Raw genomic sequence first — 19,259 nt, forward strand, 5'->3', positions numbered from 1 at the left:
AGCCTATTTCAGCCTCGTCGGTATCTCGGATTACCTCCCAGATGAACTGATTCAATTATTAAGCTATTAACTATCTACCATTGTTATAAATCTGCTCTATTTTGTGGCTCATGTCTAGATAAGTTATGAGCCACCAAAGAGAGCAGCTATAGAAACCTACCATCCTTTTTCTTCAAGTTGTGTGGAAAAAAATATGTATGTTTATATTTGAAGTGTCACGTCTGTCATAATAACTATCTAAGGTTTTATTTGTAAAGAACATCACCTGGAGTATAAATATAATTTCCGGCTTTGGTTATGGAAGAAAATGATTTGTTCAGATATTGCCACTGGGTGAATGGACTCACTCACTCATCGCGGTGGGTGGTGGTGAATGATTTCTGTTTAAATGAATAAATGAAATGATGTCGGAAATGAAGTACAATTCAATCCAAAATTGGTAAATCCATCACAAATCTATTTTATGCTGCTATGTTATTTCTAAGAACCGCAGACGTAAATCAATTTTTTTAATCATTCTACTGAGAAAAAAAATAAAAGCAGCAAAATAACAAATGCATCATTAGCAGATCAGCGGATCAGCATGACTGAAATGAATGTAGATTTGGTGTTTATTTATTTGAAATAAATGCTATCTTCTGGACTTGAGGAAGAGTCGACATTTATGCCGACAAAAGAGTTATTATTCAAACATATAAAACAACAGCAGATATGTCAAGCTGATGTGTTGGCAGTAGGGATGGGCAGAATGTCCATTTCATGCTGTAGACGGATTTTCATCCATTTTAATGGCAGAGCCAGGGCCTTTATCTTCAAAGTTAATGGAAGGGGATTGTGGAGAGAGATTAGCCAGCCTGACTATACTATACTATACAGACAAGAGGACAATGTTCCTGCAGACAGCCTCCTGTTGTTCTGGGTCAGCCTGCCCCACCCATGATTAAAATATGATGTATACCTCAAACCTGTCTGCCTCCCAACCTGTCTCCCCCTCCTTTCCCCCACCCAGCTTACCTGTCTACCCGTCTCCTACCTCCCCCACCCTTGCCTGTCCCTCCTAGTCAGATCAACCTGACCCCTCCCATGTTTAGAATAACAATGTATGTATATTAGAACTGTCTGCCTCTCAGTCTGTCTCTCCTCCAAACCCACTGTTAGACGCCTCCCCCCCTGGGGAGTAAATGTTCCTTAAATAGGTGACGATTTAAGGAAAAATTGTCACTCCTTGCAACATACTTACATGTGTTGGAACTAGTGACCACTCCGCGGAGTTTCTTGCTATTGATTGAAAATAAACCTTTTGCTTTTACAAACGTATCATTGTGCTTGTTCTTCTCACCACAGGATTCAGAAGTAAAAGAGATGAGAAAAGTTCCTGTGTTTAACGCCTTTCCCTTTCATGCTTCACCCCAGCCAAACACTAACTAACTCTCTATAAAATACAAAAAAAAAATCTTTCTTCTTTCTTCTAGAGCCAAAAAAAAGTCAAATGGTTTGGGTAAAATCTCTGAGGTTTTAGCACAGTTTCAACTTGTTCTACCAAGGCTTACACTGGTGACAGCAGCCTTCAAGGGGAAGGTGTTTCTTACCATGAAACAGAAAAAAAGTAGGATGGGTATGAAGGGAAAGAAAGGGAGCCAGAGAATCAAACGTAAAACTTTCTTGACACAGATGGTGCCCAGGTGTTTGCAACTTTTTTTCATCATTTATTTCTTGTTATTCATTATGCATCAAGCTCTGGGTTTCAGTCAGATTGCTGTGCATAGATTAGAAAACTACCCCCAAAATGTGCTGTGGTACCTCAGAGTCAGTTGTGTAGCAACTTGGCAAGAGATGTGAAACCAAAGAAATGGGGGGAGGGGGAGGGGTGGACTCAGAAATGGCTTAGCATCAGACAAACAGAGGTTTTGGGAACAGTTGAGTTGAAAAGAAGAAAGAAAGAAAGATGGATAGCAATGGGGTGATTTTTGAGAGAATGTTTTGCTGCCAACAAGGTACGTGATTTGAAGCGGTGACTTGCAAGAATCATTTGTTTCTATGTTTGGTACCAAGCACAATCTCTGCTTCTGCATGGCACTTTATAGAGATCACTTCACAAGCGAAGCACAACTAAATTTTTTTTGAACAATTCAATGTTTGGAGATGTGGGATAAAAATGACAAGACATAAAATTACATAAAATAAAATAGCCAACGATGTAGGGGTCTGTCGATGAGCAATAGACCTGCCAAACTCAAGGGGTAGCACCAACGCATGCATTTCAAATACCAATGCACGCAATTGGATAGCACTACGACCAATCAGAGCAATAAACAAGGTGACTTATTCAGTAATTTTCCTTCCGTTTGTTTAGCGAACAGCGGGGCTAACTGGTAAATTAAACTTTTAGTCATCCGGTTATGGCCGCCATATCAGATAGTACTATTTAATTGGTAGCTCCACATTTTTCGACATAGTTAATGAGCTCCAATTGTTCGTGCCCAGACCAGTAAGCTGAACAAAAATATAAATTTGCCAGTGGCAGGTCTGGATTTCCAGGCTACAGTGGTGCTCCTTCAAATGACAATTTGCTAATGTGAACACAATGTACCATCTGATTGTCCTCTCATCCCTGTAAGAGAGCCCCAGAGCAGCCCTCCATCCTTCTCATTCCATTTCTTCTTCCCTCTCCTCCTTCCCCCTTTTTCTCCCAGTTGTTTGAGAAGAGAAGCTTAGATCAAGCCAAGGAGCTTAGGCTGCCTCCTTCGGTAATTGTTTCCTCCTCCATCTTTGGCCTCCCATACTTTATGACTATCAAAAAGCCAAGAGGCAACTTCCTTTCCTCTATCTTTCCTCATTTTCCCATTTCCTGCCTCTTGACCCTGACTCCGGGACTGAAAAATAGACTTTTGACTTCTCTGCCATTACGGCTCTATTTTTTTCTTCCCTAGTTGCACTGCTTTTTTTTAACCCTTTGCAGTTCATAACCGACTTGTCTGCAATGTATTTCTGCATTCAGGTTTTCTCCATTTATCTTCTACACCAGTGGTTCTCAACCGGTGGGGCGCGCACCCCCGGGGGGGCGCGGACACTCTACCGGGGGGGCGCGAGGGGGATGAAAAAAAAAAAAAAAAAAAATCTTAATATTTTTTTTTTTTTTTTTTGGAATTTAATTTTTTTTCTTGATATGTAGCCTAGTTCAGAGATGATGTGTATTTTTTTTCTTTCTTAACTTTTTTTGATAGGTAGTTGCCAAGTTCATCACACAAACACTCCAATCCACTGATATGAGATCAGTTTGCAATTTTCAACTACTAAATTAATGGTAGGACTGTCGCCACTAGAACTGGTCTCTGTTCAGCAAAGGTCTTGAAAACAGCATAGGCGTGCTTGTGACATGCGTGCCACCCATGCACATGTATGGGCACGTGTCCCAGCAGATTTGAAATCTGAATAAAAAAATTTAAGTTTGTAGTTAGCAAGTGTAACATGTTCTTAGTAAGGGCAGAATTTCATAAATAAAGGTTTATTTTTTTAGCAAGATATTTGGTCAAAAGCTAGTTGTCATCCGTCCCTCTGTCCAGTTGTTAGGCATCTGGCTGCTAGCAAGTTATGTTGTCTTGCTAATTTTACTATTCATCTGAACTGAAATAATATTTATTATCTTCGCCAGAATGCACCAGAATGCACCAGAATGCTTAGATTACATGTTAAAAACACAAAAAAATCTTCTGGGGGGATGCCCCCAGATCCCCCTTCAGGGGTTTAGTTTTCTGACAAACATTACAATGGATACTAACATGATTTGGGCATTTGGGATTATAAATCATCTTTGAATTGGCTGTACAGCATATCACATGCTATTCATTCAGGGGTGCGATGGCCACCCCACTCTAGCTCTGTGGCCCACCTTGGCCACCCCACTCTAGCTCTGTGGCCCACCTTGGCCACCCCACTCTAGCTCTGTGGCCCACCTTGGCCACCCCCAGTCAAAATTTCCTGGAATCGCCACTGAGACACACACAACTCCGCATTCAGGCTGCACAGCACATTAATCGCAGGTAGCATTTTGAGCTAAAGCTGGCCACTTTCCAAATATTAAAGACAACCTTCTTCCCAAAACGGACAAAAATGAAAGTGTAAGGGCTGGGAAGATTTCTTACCTGAAACTATAGGCTATATTTCCCAACTATTTCAGACTCAAGAGTTTGATGGTAAAAAAAAAAAAAATCTGTGAGAGGACAGTGCTTAATGTGTTCTCAATGTTAAATGTAAATGGTCCCTTTTTTAAAGTTAATATCTTGATTGACTCAATAGTTGAAACATTCTCTGAACTGGGTTGTCAGACAGCAGTGTTTCCCATTAATCATAGACTTTGTTTTGTGAAGCTTTTTCATAACAGGTATACCTATTGTAGAATTTATTCTGTGTATTTTCTATTTAGGCTACTATTTTCTTCTCTTCTAAGGAGATTTTTAAAAAAAACATTTCCTCAGTGTCTCATTGATACGATCTCATAATTAGCTTTTAAAGTGCACCAGAATGATGCATTTAACGTTAAAATATAAGAAATTTCCGGACCCCAACCCTAAACCCAATGTTCAACTCAAAGGTGCGCCACTGTGATAATAACAATAATAGATTATCTATCTATCTATCTATCTATCTATCTATCTATCTATCTATCTATCTATCTATCTATCTATCTATCTATCTATCTATCTATCTATCTATCTATCTATCTATCTATCTATCTATCTATCTATCTATCTATCTATCTATCTGTGTAGGGCGGTGTGTGTGTGTGTGTGTGGGGGGGGGGGGGGGGGGGGGTGTTGTCAGGGGCGGTGGGGGGGCCCAACTGCAATGACCCAGCTTTGGGGGGGCCCAGCTTGCAGAAGGTTGAGAACCCCTGTTCTACACCATTTGGTCCAAATTGCATTTCATAGTTTAACACTGTTTAATCTTAGCCACACAATTAATAAAACGCATAGATTGCGTATAAAATGCGTGTTTATCAAAAACCATATTCTTTTTCGTTTATAGCTGCACTACTTTGCATTTTTGTAATCTGCCCAGTGGTTGTATTGTACATATACAATCAAATCATAAGTTGAGTGAATCGTTACATCCCTAGTTTTCATTTAAATAGTTTCAAGTCAAGTCTATGTGTACTGTCTTCCCTAAATTAGTTTTAGTAAACAACTGTTTGTACTCAATGTTACTTTAATTCAAACACACAGGTCCACATCAATACTATTTGGTTGTTTTGTGGGAATAAAAAAATAAGCTTTAAAGCCGGGGTGGAGGATTTGGGGAGAAAATGGCAATTGGGATAGAGATTCGAATCCAAATACCTCAACCGCTCCACTTGTTCTCTTTGGTCCCTCCCTGACACGCTCTACACCAACAAAGTCGTGCCAAAGTGAATGGACAGTCCCAACAGCCAATAAGAACAGAGAATCGGAGCCTCGCTCTGATTGGTCAAAGTGTACAGCTCATGTTAACTTTGACCAATCAGGAATCACATACCCCAGCTTTAACTGTCATTTGCTATAAGTTACTACCAACACAACATTTACAATATCAGTGAGCTAGTATGAACGTCCAGTCAATGTCCAATTTGGACCTGGCTGTCCCCATGTGGCCTGGACACAGTAAACACAAATCAAGTACATTCATTTATGTGATATTGATGCAGCAAGTGGCCACTCCAAGTTAAATTCACATTGTAGACTCTCACTTACCATTCGTCTTAATATTATACTGTGAGACAAACCAAATAAAGACATTTTCCCTGCAAAAATGATTCAAATGTTTCTTTTTTCAGCTGCATGTTGTGATGCAGCAAGCAATTCTCAGTGGAGTGCGAAGACAAAGACCATAGTTTGCACTGCGTACACACCGGACAGAATGCTGACCTACCTGTGCCCTCCCAGGGATAGAGATACAATTGGCCATGGGATGAAAAATAAGCACCATTGTGTAATTGATAGGACAGAGGTTTTGCTGGCTCTCCTTATACTACTATTCCAGGGAAGTCATTTCAGTATGTACGCAATATACACAGTCGTAAAGATCTTATTGGAAGCACATCAAGGTGTAGGGCACTAAAGACACAGGGTACATACAGTGCCTTGCAAAAGTATTTATACCCCTTGACATTTTTGACATTTAGAAATAACTAAATGTTATAACGGGCCCAGCAGCAGACACGGGTTCGATTCCGGCCCGCGGTCGTTCTCTGCATGTCACTCCCCTCTCTGCCCCATTTCACCTCTGTCTCTTAAACACTATCAATAAAAAGCATGAAAAATGCAAAAAAAAAAATCTTAAAAATAAGAAAATGAAACGTGGTTTTATATTTTTTTTATAAATAAAAAACTGAAAAGTGTGGCATACAAAAGTATTCAGCCCCCTGAGTCAATGCTTTGTAGAACCACCTATCGCTGCAATTACAGCTGCAAATCTATTTGGGGTATGTCTCTACCAGCTTTGCCCATCTACGGACTGACATTTTTGCCCATTCTTCTTTAAAAAAATAGCTTGAGCTTCAGATTTAGCATCAGATTGGATGGAGAGCGTCTGTGAACAGCAATTTTCAAGTCTTTCCAGAGATTATCAATTGTATTGAGGTATGGACTTTGACTGGATCATTCTAACACATGGCCATGCTTTGATTTAAACCATTCCATAGTAGATCTGGATGTATTTTTAGGCTAGTTGTCCCTCTGGAAGGTGAACCTCCACCCCAGTCTCAAGTCTTTTGCAGACTCTAACAGGTTTTCTGTCCTGTATTTGGCTCCATCCATCTTCCCATCAACTCTGAGCAGCTTCCCTGTACCTGTTGAAGAAAAGCATCTCCACAGCATGATGCTGCCACCACCATGTTTCACGGTGGTGATGGTGTGTATAGTGATGTGCAGTGTTAGTTTCCTCCACACATTGCATTTTGCATTCAGGCCAAAAACTTCAAGTTTGGACCAAAAAGGACGCAAAGTGCAATGTGTGGTAGAAAACTAACACTGCACATCACCCTGAACACACCATCCCTACTGTGAAACATGGTGGTGGGGTCATGTTCTTCAGCAGGGACAGGGAAGCTGGTCAGAGTTGATGGGAAGAAGAATGGAGCCAAATACAGGGCAGAAAAACCTGTTAGGGTCTGCAAAAGACTTGAGACTGGGGTGGAGGTTCACCTTCCAGAAGGTTAAATACTACAACGTATTGATTCAGGGGGGCTGAATACTTTTGCACGCCACACTTTTCAGTTTTTTATTTCTAAAAATTGTGTTGGTCTATCACATACACTCCCAATAAAATAAATGTATGTGTGTGGTTTTAATGTGACAAAATGTGGAATATTCCAAGGGGTATGAATACTTTTGCAAGCCACTGTACACTAGCTTATGCTTCTGAATAGCCTGGCAATCAATATTACCTTCTTTTTATTTTATTTTTTTACAAGAATACGAAACCAGCAAAAACCCGCTGTGGCCCTACATGTTCTTTCAACAAGAGGAACAATAGAGATCTCAGGTTTCTCTACACTACCAAATCACACAGTAGCGCCTCACAGAAGAGGGTTCTCAATGTCCCCAAGCTGAATGTATCAAGACCCAGACAAACTGAGGCACTTTTTAGATATTTTTTTACACAAACAACACTGTGTACACCAACACAGGCCAAGACCACTGAGGGGCCACAGCAGGGATCCCAATGCTAGGGGGCAGCCCACAAAATCAAAAAAGCAACACCTTTGCTTTATCCAACAAAGGTTTCACCCTTGCTCAACTGCATTGGCCAGTAAAATACGAGCAAAAAAAGAATACATTCCTTGTACACGGTCGCCTATAACATTGGAATAAAATATTTTTAAACCTCTTCTCATGAAATAATTGTGATAATGTGATTTATTCTTGATAGATAAAGTGTATATATTCTCAAAACGTTATTGATCAATCTCATCCAAACATATGACAGTGAACATTAAACCACAGTTCACCTTTGCAAACTGTGTATTCAGGTTTAAACACAATTGGGGGTATTGAAAAATAGGAAGGGTTTTGTTAAAATGTTTGCAACTTGGTCAATTGAACACGAAACACCAATCGAAGGGTATTTCATGATGTCCAATATTACTCTTTCAAATGTCACTCACTCACCAATATTGAGTATGGCCCCCACTGACAGGCATTACAGCTTGGGCACTGGTGACATGGGTGCAGCGATTACGTGGTTATAACCTCTGTGATGACTGAAAAAGTGTACCTTTGTACACATGTCGATTTGATAGTAAATTTGTGAGATAAGTAATTTATTAGCTTCACAGTGCCTCCCAAAGCTTTATTGTTTCAATGGCCACATGACACGGTTATCTTTCCATATCTGTGACACACATGTGCAGTCCAATAATGATAACAATACGAATCATATTTGCCGAAGCTTGCAGGTTGTTTTTTATAACGATGACGTTTCCTGATTCTACTTCCAGCAATTTATAGTTTCAATTAATTTACTTTTATTCAGTTACATTTTTTAACCTCAACTTCATTTGAAATACATCAATAAGTAATGAAGATATTATTACTTTCTTGACCTACGCTATCATTAAAAACAATTGCAGGGAGACGGAATAATGGTGAATATATAATGAATAAAGAGCAAAAAAGATGTCAGCCTCTGGGGCATGTTTTCTCATCAGAATGTTTTCACACAATCAGAAATGAATGACCGCTTTAACCCAAATGCACTTCTTTCACAGCAGTGTGTGTGAAATGTTTCATTCCACAAACTCACGGTCAAAACGCCTCGCATCAAGCTGCAGATACAGGGACGATGTGTGTCCCTGTCAAAATTAGATGAGAATAAAATAATATACAGGTAAATAGAAAAAGGGTTCTAACCATAAAAGGGCAACAGCAAAATAAAAAAAATAAAAAAACTTTAACACAATAGCAACGTTCGGCTAAACAACCGGCTTGTGGTTAAATAATTCAGCGAGCGTAAAAGTCCGTTTGAGAGAGGGTTTTCTAATATTCATGTGACATGATAGCCAAGACAGGAACTCTATGCTCTCACTGGGCTCAGTGTTATTCATACCGTGAGGGCACAAAAGTGTTTTGTAATTCATAGCTTTGTTTTTGAGGCCAAGCGAGGACATATCTAGAACCAACACTGAGTTTTCAAAAGCAAACTCAATAATTCAAGAAGATTTGTTCCTCGATGTATCTATAGAAATCACTCTGACATGTTTGGAGACGACATTTGGACAACTTTTTTAAAAAGAAGTACAGCTAAAAAGTAAAACTAAAAAATAACCAAAACTGGCCCTAGAAGAAGATGACTTAAAGCCTTGATGGTCAATGGGGATACTTTTATTTTCTTGTTTGCTATACATCTGTGTCTTATCTTCGCTAGAGAATGGCATGAGGCTGTCCCTGCGTTCCGAATCACATACTCTTTCTTTTAACTATTCTACATACTACATCCGATGATAAAAAGAATCTAGTTGGGATGCAGTAGACATTATATTGGGACATACTTTTACTTATTCATTTCATCATAACATTTCGCCTTGATCTTGCCTCTTGCTTTAATATCCGTCGCATCCCCATTTGTTTTCATATGGAGGCTCCGTTGATGTGATGTCGCTTCAGGTTCGCACTGGATTATGGGTCAGAATCGGATGCTGTTTTCAACACTAAAAACCTTGGCCTGATGTAGTAGACATCCGGATCTTTCTAACCATCCTAAATCTGGCCACAAGAATCGGGACATACTAAATCTTTTTTCTACCATACTAAATAGTAGAAAGTATGTGATTCAGAACGCGGGGTCAGTTTTTATTTCTCCTGTAGCCTCCTCTGTTGGACTGGCCTTACATGGCAGTTGACCTATTGTTTTGTGATACTACCTGACAGAGAATCCAGATACGTTGTGTCATCTACACTGCGTTAGATCGGCACAATGCTTGCTGTTATCCTATTTTCTCAGTTAATTCGTCTTCAACATGTCCTTGCCCATTTTATTCTTTTTCCTGCAGCTCCTACTAGTGCACACTGGAATGAGTTTAAAAATATTCATTTCCTCAAAAGGTTTGTGCTGTTTGTGTTGCCAGTTGAGCTGCCTGGGTTAGATACATGCAATGGTTTTGTATTCAATCCACTTGACATAACTCTAATATACTTAAGTCAGCACTCTAATACTATACAGTCAAGTGCGAAAGTTTGTGAACCCCTTGAGCCTTTTGGAATTTTATTTATTTTAACCATTATTAATTCCTTTTTATCAATACCAGTATTTTTTATATGAAATAACAGATGTTTGTTTATCAATTCAACATTTTTCTTTTCCAGAAATCAATTGTTAAAACAGATAAAACTAATTATTTGACGAATGTTGTATGTGCAAAAGTTTGTGAACCCTGAGCTGCATTGCTTAAATCGAGCAGGTTGACACAATCAGGTGGGCCAAATTGGTTGATGAAATAGACCAATGTAATGAGAGATCTTTAGGAAAGAAATTGGGTGGCACTAGATAAAACAGAGATAAAACCAGGTCAGTTTAGGCTCACCAAACTGAACCCATACAGGTCAGACATGCTAAAAGGGAAACAAATCTCAGAGGATCTCAGGAATAGAGTTTTGATGTTGCACATTTGTCTGGGGACAGTTATAAATTCATAAAAAAAATTTGAGCTCAATCGGTCCACCGTGAGGCAAATCATCTACAAATGGAGAGCTTTAAGAGTGACTTAACATCTGCCTAGAAGTGGACTTCCTTCAAAAATATCCTCAAGCGCCACAAGAAAAGTGATTTTTCAGGTAAAAGCCAACCCAAACATTACATCTGGAGATTTGCAGACAATTTGAAACCACCATTATTCACTTGGGAGAAGGTTCTGTAGGTGGTAGGCAGAATTGCGTTTTTGCCCAAACATGGCGGTTTTGGTTATGACCAAACAGTTCAATTTTGGACTAATCTGTCCACAGAATAAGACTTCAGGTATCTCCAGGTGCTCTCTGGCAAAGCTGTGACAAGCAGTTTTGTTCTTTTTTGAGAGCAGAGGCTTCTTCAGCAACCATCCCATGAAAGCCATGTTGACTGAGTTTTCTTCTTATTGTGGAACCATGCACATCTGTCCCAGATGCTGCAAGAGAGGTCTGCAAATCACTAGATGTAATGTGTGGGTTGGCTTTTACCTGAAAAATCACTTATCTTGTGGCGCTTGTGGATATTTTTGAAGGAAGTCCACTTCTAGGCAGATGTTCAGGCACTCTTAAAGCTCTCCATTTGTAGATGATTTGCCTCACGGTGGACCGATGGAGCTCAAACTTTTTTTTAAATAATTTATAGCTGTCCCCAGACAAATGTGCAGCATCACAACTCTATTCCTGAGATCCTCAGAGATTGGTTTCCCTTTTAGCATGTCTGACCTGTATGGGTTCACTTTGGTGAGCCTAAACTGACCTGGTTTGATCTCTGTTGTATCTAGTGCCACCCAATTTCTTCCCTAAAGATCTCTCACTACATTGGTCCATTTCATGACTCAATTTGGCCCATCTGATTGTGTTTACTTGCTCGATTTAAGCAATGCAGCTTAGGGTTCACAAACTTTTGATCATACAACATTTGTCAAATAATTTGTTTTATCTGTTTTAACAATTTATTTCTGGGAAAGAAAAATGTTGAATTGATAAACAAACACCTGCTATTTCATATAAAAAATACTGGTATTGATAAAAATGAATTATTAATGGTAAAAATAAATAAAATTCCAAAATGTTCAAGGGGTTCACAAACTTTCGCACTTGACTGTATATTATTTGATTTTGTGAGTAGTTGTTACATCCATACAGACAGTGGGATTCTTTGTCAAGCTAAATAGACATAGCAGACGTCCTCCATTTTGGATTAGTCTCCAAAGGTTACAACAGAGTACCTAATCCCTTCAGACTGTATGTAGTGTTAGTGAATCACTGATATATAACATTGTTGGGACAGCTCAGCTTGCTAATGTATAACATGGCAAAGAACAGAAGTAAGTGTAGCCTTAGTGGCCTGATACATGAATACCACTAAGCCCCGGCCACTTGTACTGTGGAACTCTCAGGTACAAATGCTTACATTGAATAGAATTAAGAAAAAAGAACGCTTGAACACAATTTCTTATGAAAAAAACAAATGTGCTTACAGTCATGAGTGTCCTTCAGCAGGGTGTGGAGGAGGCTTCTTGGTGACCCATGGTGTAGATTCAACCTTGGAGAGAAATTGAAATCAGCCTGAATAAGCGTGTCGACATTTCAAAATACATAGTACAGAGCCAAGGCTGTGTATTAACACTGGATTGTTTTCAGCGCACACACATACACACACACACACACACACTGTGTTCACTGATTTTGACAAAAAGTTCATGTTTGACAACAAGCATTCTCCAGAATCGCTGACTGCACCTTAAATTCTAGTGGCTAAAACTAGTGTCCCTCAACCGAACTACCACTTGTCTAAATCTGACAAGGGTTAAAGAAAACAGATGTAGTATAGTTCTGCAAGCGTGCACACAGATACATATTTTTTTGCAAAGGCTTAACAGGTGTAAAATACACAAACCAATCAAGCAGCACCAGCCCCCCTTCACCACACCACCCGTCCTTCAACCATCTCCTCATGAGAAAGCTCATTAACGCCTGGCTGGTGTAATTAAGAAAGGAGGTAATCACCTTCTGTTCCCATCAGCGGCCGGAGCCTCTGGCCTGTTGGTAAAGAGCTCCACGACAGTGAAGCCACGCCCCAAGGCATGCTGGGAGCCGTCTGGCCTGGGTGACAAGGACACCAGCTCCAGGACCACCATTGTGCTGGCCAACCTCAGGGACGTATGGAAGTACACAACCTGCAGAGACATATGTAAGGCATGGACTGAAGAAAGATGTGTTCAATGCATAAAAGGGTTTTATTGAAAGCTACAGTGTGTAATGATTAAGCCTTGAAGCCATAGTGCACATCTTTTAATATAAATGAATGTTGGTAACATTCAAGCAATCGCCAAACGAGAAGACAAAGTTGATTTAGCCTGCCCCGCGAAAACTGGCGCAGGAGCTCGGACAAATCCCAAGAAGAGCCCAAGAAATGTTTCAGTTGTTAAATTTACTGCTAAGAAAGAAACCTGGAGGTACAGAAGTAGGAATAAAATCAATGTGCGATCACTGAAGGCATAACCTCGTGTAGATGCGCCGACAGTGTTGTTGTAATTACTCAGAATACCTCATGGGGGGGAGGGGACAGAAGTTACGCATTATATCTTTAATGTTAATATCTGTGATCTAAACATAATGTTAAGGTAATGAGTTTAGACCCCTTACTAAGAATGCTTTGGTTTATTAGGTCTCTAGACAGAGGAAAATAATGATACATTGCTGCATATTAGTTCTGGCCCGGTTAATGTTGACACACTGGCTTTTTTACAAATAAAACTGGCAGGTAACTTGTGGACTGACAGTTCTGGCGATTGTTACCCTGCAGCCTCAGCTCATTATCGAGTTTTTCTGGAGCTAGCAGCAGGTCATGCGGCACTTAAATGCTCATAACAAGAGGCATTATTGGTATCATTAGACTGCAAATTGATGGTATATTATGAATAATGACAAACAGGTAGACACAGGACACAACGGAACCATTTTGTGTTATATTTCTAGGTGTTCTATCGTGAGACATCTATGTCATGCCATTTTTAATGGATTTAATGAACTACCAAAGTACACAGAATAGAAAACACAACATTGTAGTTTTTCTTCACTGCACTCACATGCTAACACACATAATGTGCAATTTACCATGTATATGAAAATTAACATATGATAAATGTGTACATAACTTATATATAGATAAATTATAAGATCGCTTCCTATTAACAGCAAATACAATGGGTTGACTGGGAGTTAAGTTTACTGTTAATCATTCTAAAAATCACATTTTTACTATAACGAAATCCTGTGACTGGTCTCTTTGCCCTGATAGCACAAATACACACAAATGCTATCTTCAGTGATTGCTGTAACTAGCAGAATCCAGCCACAGCAGACATATCCTACATATATGTCTGCCCTTAGGGGCCACTCACACTAGTGCCGCGGCCCCGTGCCAAAGCTCATTAACATACTAAAGTCTAGAACGTTTGGCTAGTGTGACCACGCCAACTGTATTCCAGCACGGAACAGCCCCTTGGCCACGGCACACCTGGAAGAGGTGTGCCGTGGCCAAAGTACAGATGCTAATGAGATGACACGCGCACAAGCAAACGCACAGGCGGCGTTCCTGACGTGAATTTATTAAGGATGCATTGTCCGTTAACGTCCGCTGCCTTACTAGTCGGCACCAGAATTGCCCACCACTTGGACTTGTAGCTATAATGTGTGAGAATTAACGTGTGTGTAAGCCTAGGTGTGGGCTAATAAAAGAGGGAGAGAGCTAATTAGGTCGGCTCAGAAAGCACAGCAAAAAGGTTTTCGTGTTTACTCACGTTCGTCAGATGATTTTTTTTCTTTTTCCTCCCGTTAGCTGTCATAACTGCATTTACGCATGGCGGTGGAGACGCACCCAAAACAGTGATAAGGAAACAGTAGCCTACACTAAGGTTTAACAAGAAACTTTATAAAGACACTTAAAAAATCGATCTCTGCCCATACAAAAAGTTCTGACTTGGATTTGATGGAGCGATCGATGTGTACAAAACCATCCGGATACATATGGTCTGATGACGGGTCGTTATATTAATAATAAACAGCGTGCTGCACAAATATGAGACTGTCCACCGCGACCTATTACGTCAAGGCTACATTTAAAAAAAACAATAGCTTAAGGATTCTCGTTGCTCTAATGTGGAAGTGGAATATTTGATGCAAATTTGGCCGGATGAAAATATTCACAAACAGTCGTATAGCCTACAAGTAGACTAAGCTCCAAATCCTAAACGCGCACGGTGACGTAGGCAAGGTGCAAGTGTGCCCAGGCCACGAGCAGTGTGAGCACGGGCCTGCGGGGGGAGTGGGGAGGGGGGGGAATCGTGCTGAATCGTGGGCAAACGGCACTAGTGTGAGTGCGCCCTAAGTGACCAAAGGTTCCAGTCTTCTAATGATATCAGGACCCAGGTAGCCTATAGGTAGAGCAGCCTAGGAGTATGGGAAATTACCTGCTATTTTGGTTAATGTCTATCGCTGCGTTCCAAATCACATACTCTTTCTTTTAACTACACTACATACTAAAGTACAGAAGAGTGTTTGCGTCACAGGATAGGAAAAAAATCAGATAAGGAAGATTTGTCGAGAAATGTCAAGAATAAAGACGAATACTCTAAAATGCGATTGGAGTTAGTGGGGCATCTAGGTGTTTTCAGCATACTACAATTGGCGTTCATGTATTCTGGGACATCCTAAATCTTTATCTGGCATACTAAATAGTAGGGAAGTATGGGGATTGGAATGCAGGGTATGTCTAAGAGAAACAAGAATTTAACAATAAGTTAACAACTTTTGGGTAAGATGTACAAGACATTTCCTGCATTGACAGAAGTTCAGAGGAAGACAGTCAAGCCTTTTGGAGGCTGTTTGTAGTCTGTGCCAGGTTTACACACTCTGATTTTCTGACTCTGACAAATAGGAAAATAATAGCCTATACACCTACAGGAGAGCCACACTGATTTGCATGCACAGAGAGGCCAGAGTATGATAAAGAGACCCGCAAATTCTATGTGATCCATTGGTCCCCGGGCACAATAAGGCTGTTATTTCTCAAAAACCATAAAGAAGAACACGACAATGTCAACAACAAAAGCATGGCATAAGTGGACATGATTTACCTTGAAATACAGAGCCAATTTCTCCCAGCCCACAGTGGCCCAGCCGGTTCATCTTTAGACCAAGCTATCAGCCATCACAGAGCTGCATATTTCAATGTAAAACCTCAGAGGCATTCCTACTTTGGCCACATCAGTATTTTATCGCAATGCATGGTGAATTTAAGAACAAGTTAGGGTTAATATGAAATTTAAAAATATAGGCAATTCTGTGTGCAAATGGAGTGTTGGATCCAAAGACACTTGGATTCACAAAATATCGAACAATCTAGTGTGTTTGTTTGTTGAGATAAAAGCTGTGGTGATTCAACATTAGAAATATTGTGTGCAAGGCTTTGTCGATATGGGTCAATAATAGTAATGAACATTTCCTCAGGTACTGAGTATTAACTCTATATGTTTTCTGAGCTGGGATTTGGACATATATTCTAGTAGCAGCCAAAACAGGCTGAGCTGACAAAGTAAAAATATACCTTATCCGAGGTTTTCATGGGCTGAAAACTAGATTTTTTTGTGTATTATGTATTCTCCTCCAACCTTAACTACAAAAATCAAAGCCTCATCTTTGAATGAACTTCTCTTGAACCTTTTCCTATCTGTGTGAAGCAGAGTTTGAGGGGGGGGATCTTTATATCCTATCATGTTCACCCAAGTTCCCTCCCCCTGTGATAAAGAGGAATTTACATTTTGGTCAAAGATGTAGTGCATTGTCTCGGAGCACGGACATTGTTTATGACGTAGAGGTAGAATTATTTTTCATCCGCCTCACTGCTTTGATACACCTCCAAATTGATTCTGTTCCAATTTCAGGAAATAAATAAATAAAAGAATAAAACCCTCTGTCCCCGCGGAGCAAATATCTCCCCTGCCCAATTTGCAATTATTCAGATGTTCAAAGGATGTTGTCAATGCTTAAGAAAAAAGCAGCCCTGACTGGCTGAGAAGATTTTGAAAAGGACAAGATGAACTAAGAAATGAAATAGTGTCAAGTGTTTGGAATTTAAATCATATTACTCAAACCCATCTCCGATACATGGGCTGATTTGTACAGTTTTCCTGCAATGGTAAAGCATGCTTTAGCCGCACCTGACAGGGCCTTTTTCATACGTATTTTTCCAATAGTAACATAACACTGAATCCCCTTCGGAGTACTATTTTAATTTTTCGGCCCTATAGGCTTTTATTACATAGGCATAGTAGTGCTTGAGGTTTCTTAAAGGTGTATAACGTTTTTTAGAAAGAGTAAATTGTATGTAGAGTAACTTAGCTATAACTCCAACGGGCATATACATTTTTTAACACCATTGTACACAGGAATTATGGGGGACACTTTCTACAGCAGCACATTTTGAGTCGTCTTTTTTCCATATCGTATTACACTCCATTTTAAGTCATGCTTAATTATGTGAACACCAAAGAAATGTTTTAAAAGGATGAAGAGGATGGTCCAGTGACTACTACCGTATTTTCCGCACTATAAGCCGCACTGGACTAGCCTGGTGCTACCAGACCATCGTACTTCATTTAATTTGTACAGAAGGTCTGGAACTGCTCTATTTGGCAAACGTTCACTCACTTAGAGGCGGGTGTCTGTTAAAGTTTAAAACTATTGGGTCTGCCCAGTGCCACTCTGGATCAGCCAACCAATCGCATAACGTTTGGTCGCAGCATTCAACTGAAACTGGAGTGCGACTTCGACATCATCGTTCTCAGCCACTCGCTCTGTTCGCTGATTGGACGGCCGAAAATGTTCTTGAGCTCAAACACGTGAATTCACCGCAGCCCCAGACTGACTACTGAAGGGAAAATGAAATTTGGGCGGAAGTAGGTAGGCGGTAAAAGTATGCGATTCGGAACGCAACCCTGGATTATTGGATGCCATGTGAATAACTGAGGTCAGCCCGGATGCTACATCCATATTATTTACTATCTATGCACAACGCTCAGTTTATTGCACTTGCATCAAAATATTTAATTTTGTTAAACTTTATTTAATCCTTTTTGTGCCGTTTTGTACACGTATATAACATTTTGAAATAGGGGTGGCCCGCCGGCCTAAAGGCTATAAAAAAAAAATAATAATCCACCAATCGAGTTCATTTGAAACGAGGAATACTTGAGTACTCGATTACTAACGCCCATCCCTAGTAGCTACATAACATATACTGTGCTGTGTAATAACAGGGTCGAAAAATGGGGAAATAGGTGCGGCTTATAGTCCGAAAATTACGGTACTATCGCTGCAAGTAAACTGATAACAGACACAGCCATAAGAAAATCTTGATAAGGATCCATAAGAGCATAACCAGATATCACACTGCATTTTAAACTGCTACGTTTACTGATCTTCAACCGTGTTTTGTTCTGGGAGGTATTCCTAATAAGAAATGAAATGCACGTCACGGTAATGTTTTGGACTAAAAAGGAAATAAGGCAATGTGTGTGCCAACAGGAGTCGTATTGTTGTGTAACTCATAGATAACTTGCTGATTTATATGCAATGTTTGAGTCATTTAAAAATACCAAGAAAATGGGAGTATACTGCATAATGCTACACGGCTGACTGGAAACCTATCTGTTCTCACATTCATATAATCAACAGTGACACCTTGATACCTAAGTTTCAAATGTATACTGCTTTCGATACCAACATATTGCACTACACTTTGTCGCCAGTAACTTTACAATAATGCAATGTTATGTGATCTTGCGCCTTGCCCCCAAACAACAGGAGCAATGGGAGATGTCGTTGAGGAAACAGCTTGCTCCGGCAGCAATGCCAGGCGTGGCATATGTCGGACCTAATGAGAGGGTATATACTCCACAGCGACTGTCAGCGGCAGTAATCGATTCTCGCAGGGGTAAATATCCAGCCGCCCCACACACACACACACACACACACACACACACACACACACACACACACACACACACACACACACACACACACACACACACACACACACACACACACACACACACACACACACACACACACACACACACACACACACACACACACACACACACACACACACACACACACACACACAACTTGAGTAAAGACGGGGGTGAACAGCAATGGAGTGACATTAAAACATCATCAGCACAGAGGCATGTAGCTTGAAGCCACTGTCACTACCAACAACCAGCCTGTCTGCAGCTTCTGGAGAGATTCTGCTAAGAGTGTGACATAGAAATTGAACCATGACAGGGAAGAGGCTAAATGAAAGCATGAGCGAAGAAGATTGTGGGATGAAAGCTAGCTATGGTAGAAAAGAGAAAATTTGCAGCATTAGGAGGTCCATTGAAGTGATGTGTGTATGTAACCGCTACCAGGGCTTGCAGGCATCAGCTTTTGGTTGCCAAAACCTAAAAATATGGTTAGCATTTTGTGTCCCCTTATACAGAGATTTAAGTCTTAAGA

At 40.2% G+C, this 19,259-nt stretch overlaps 1 protein-coding gene across 1 annotated transcript in view; it reads right to left on the reverse strand.

The window, feature by feature from the left end:
* The window catches only part of nphp4 (nephronophthisis 4), a gene marked incomplete at both ends in the record, with an annotated part of 214,761 nt that overhangs the window by 171,284 nt on the left and 24,218 nt on the right, over nt 1-19,259 (reverse strand). The window contains 2 exons of the mRNA XM_080030989.1: nt 12,176-12,240; nt 12,705-12,874. Of these exons, the coding sequence (XP_079887115.1) occupies nt 12,176-12,240; nt 12,705-12,874 (235 nt within the window). The remainder of the gene's footprint in view (nt 1-12,175; nt 12,241-12,704; nt 12,875-19,259) is intronic.

The sequence above is a fragment of the Ammodytes marinus genome (genome assembly GCF_949987685.1).
Source record: "Ammodytes marinus genome assembly, chromosome: 7".
Taxonomy (NCBI): Eukaryota; Metazoa; Chordata; class Actinopteri; order Uranoscopiformes; family Ammodytidae; genus Ammodytes; species Ammodytes marinus.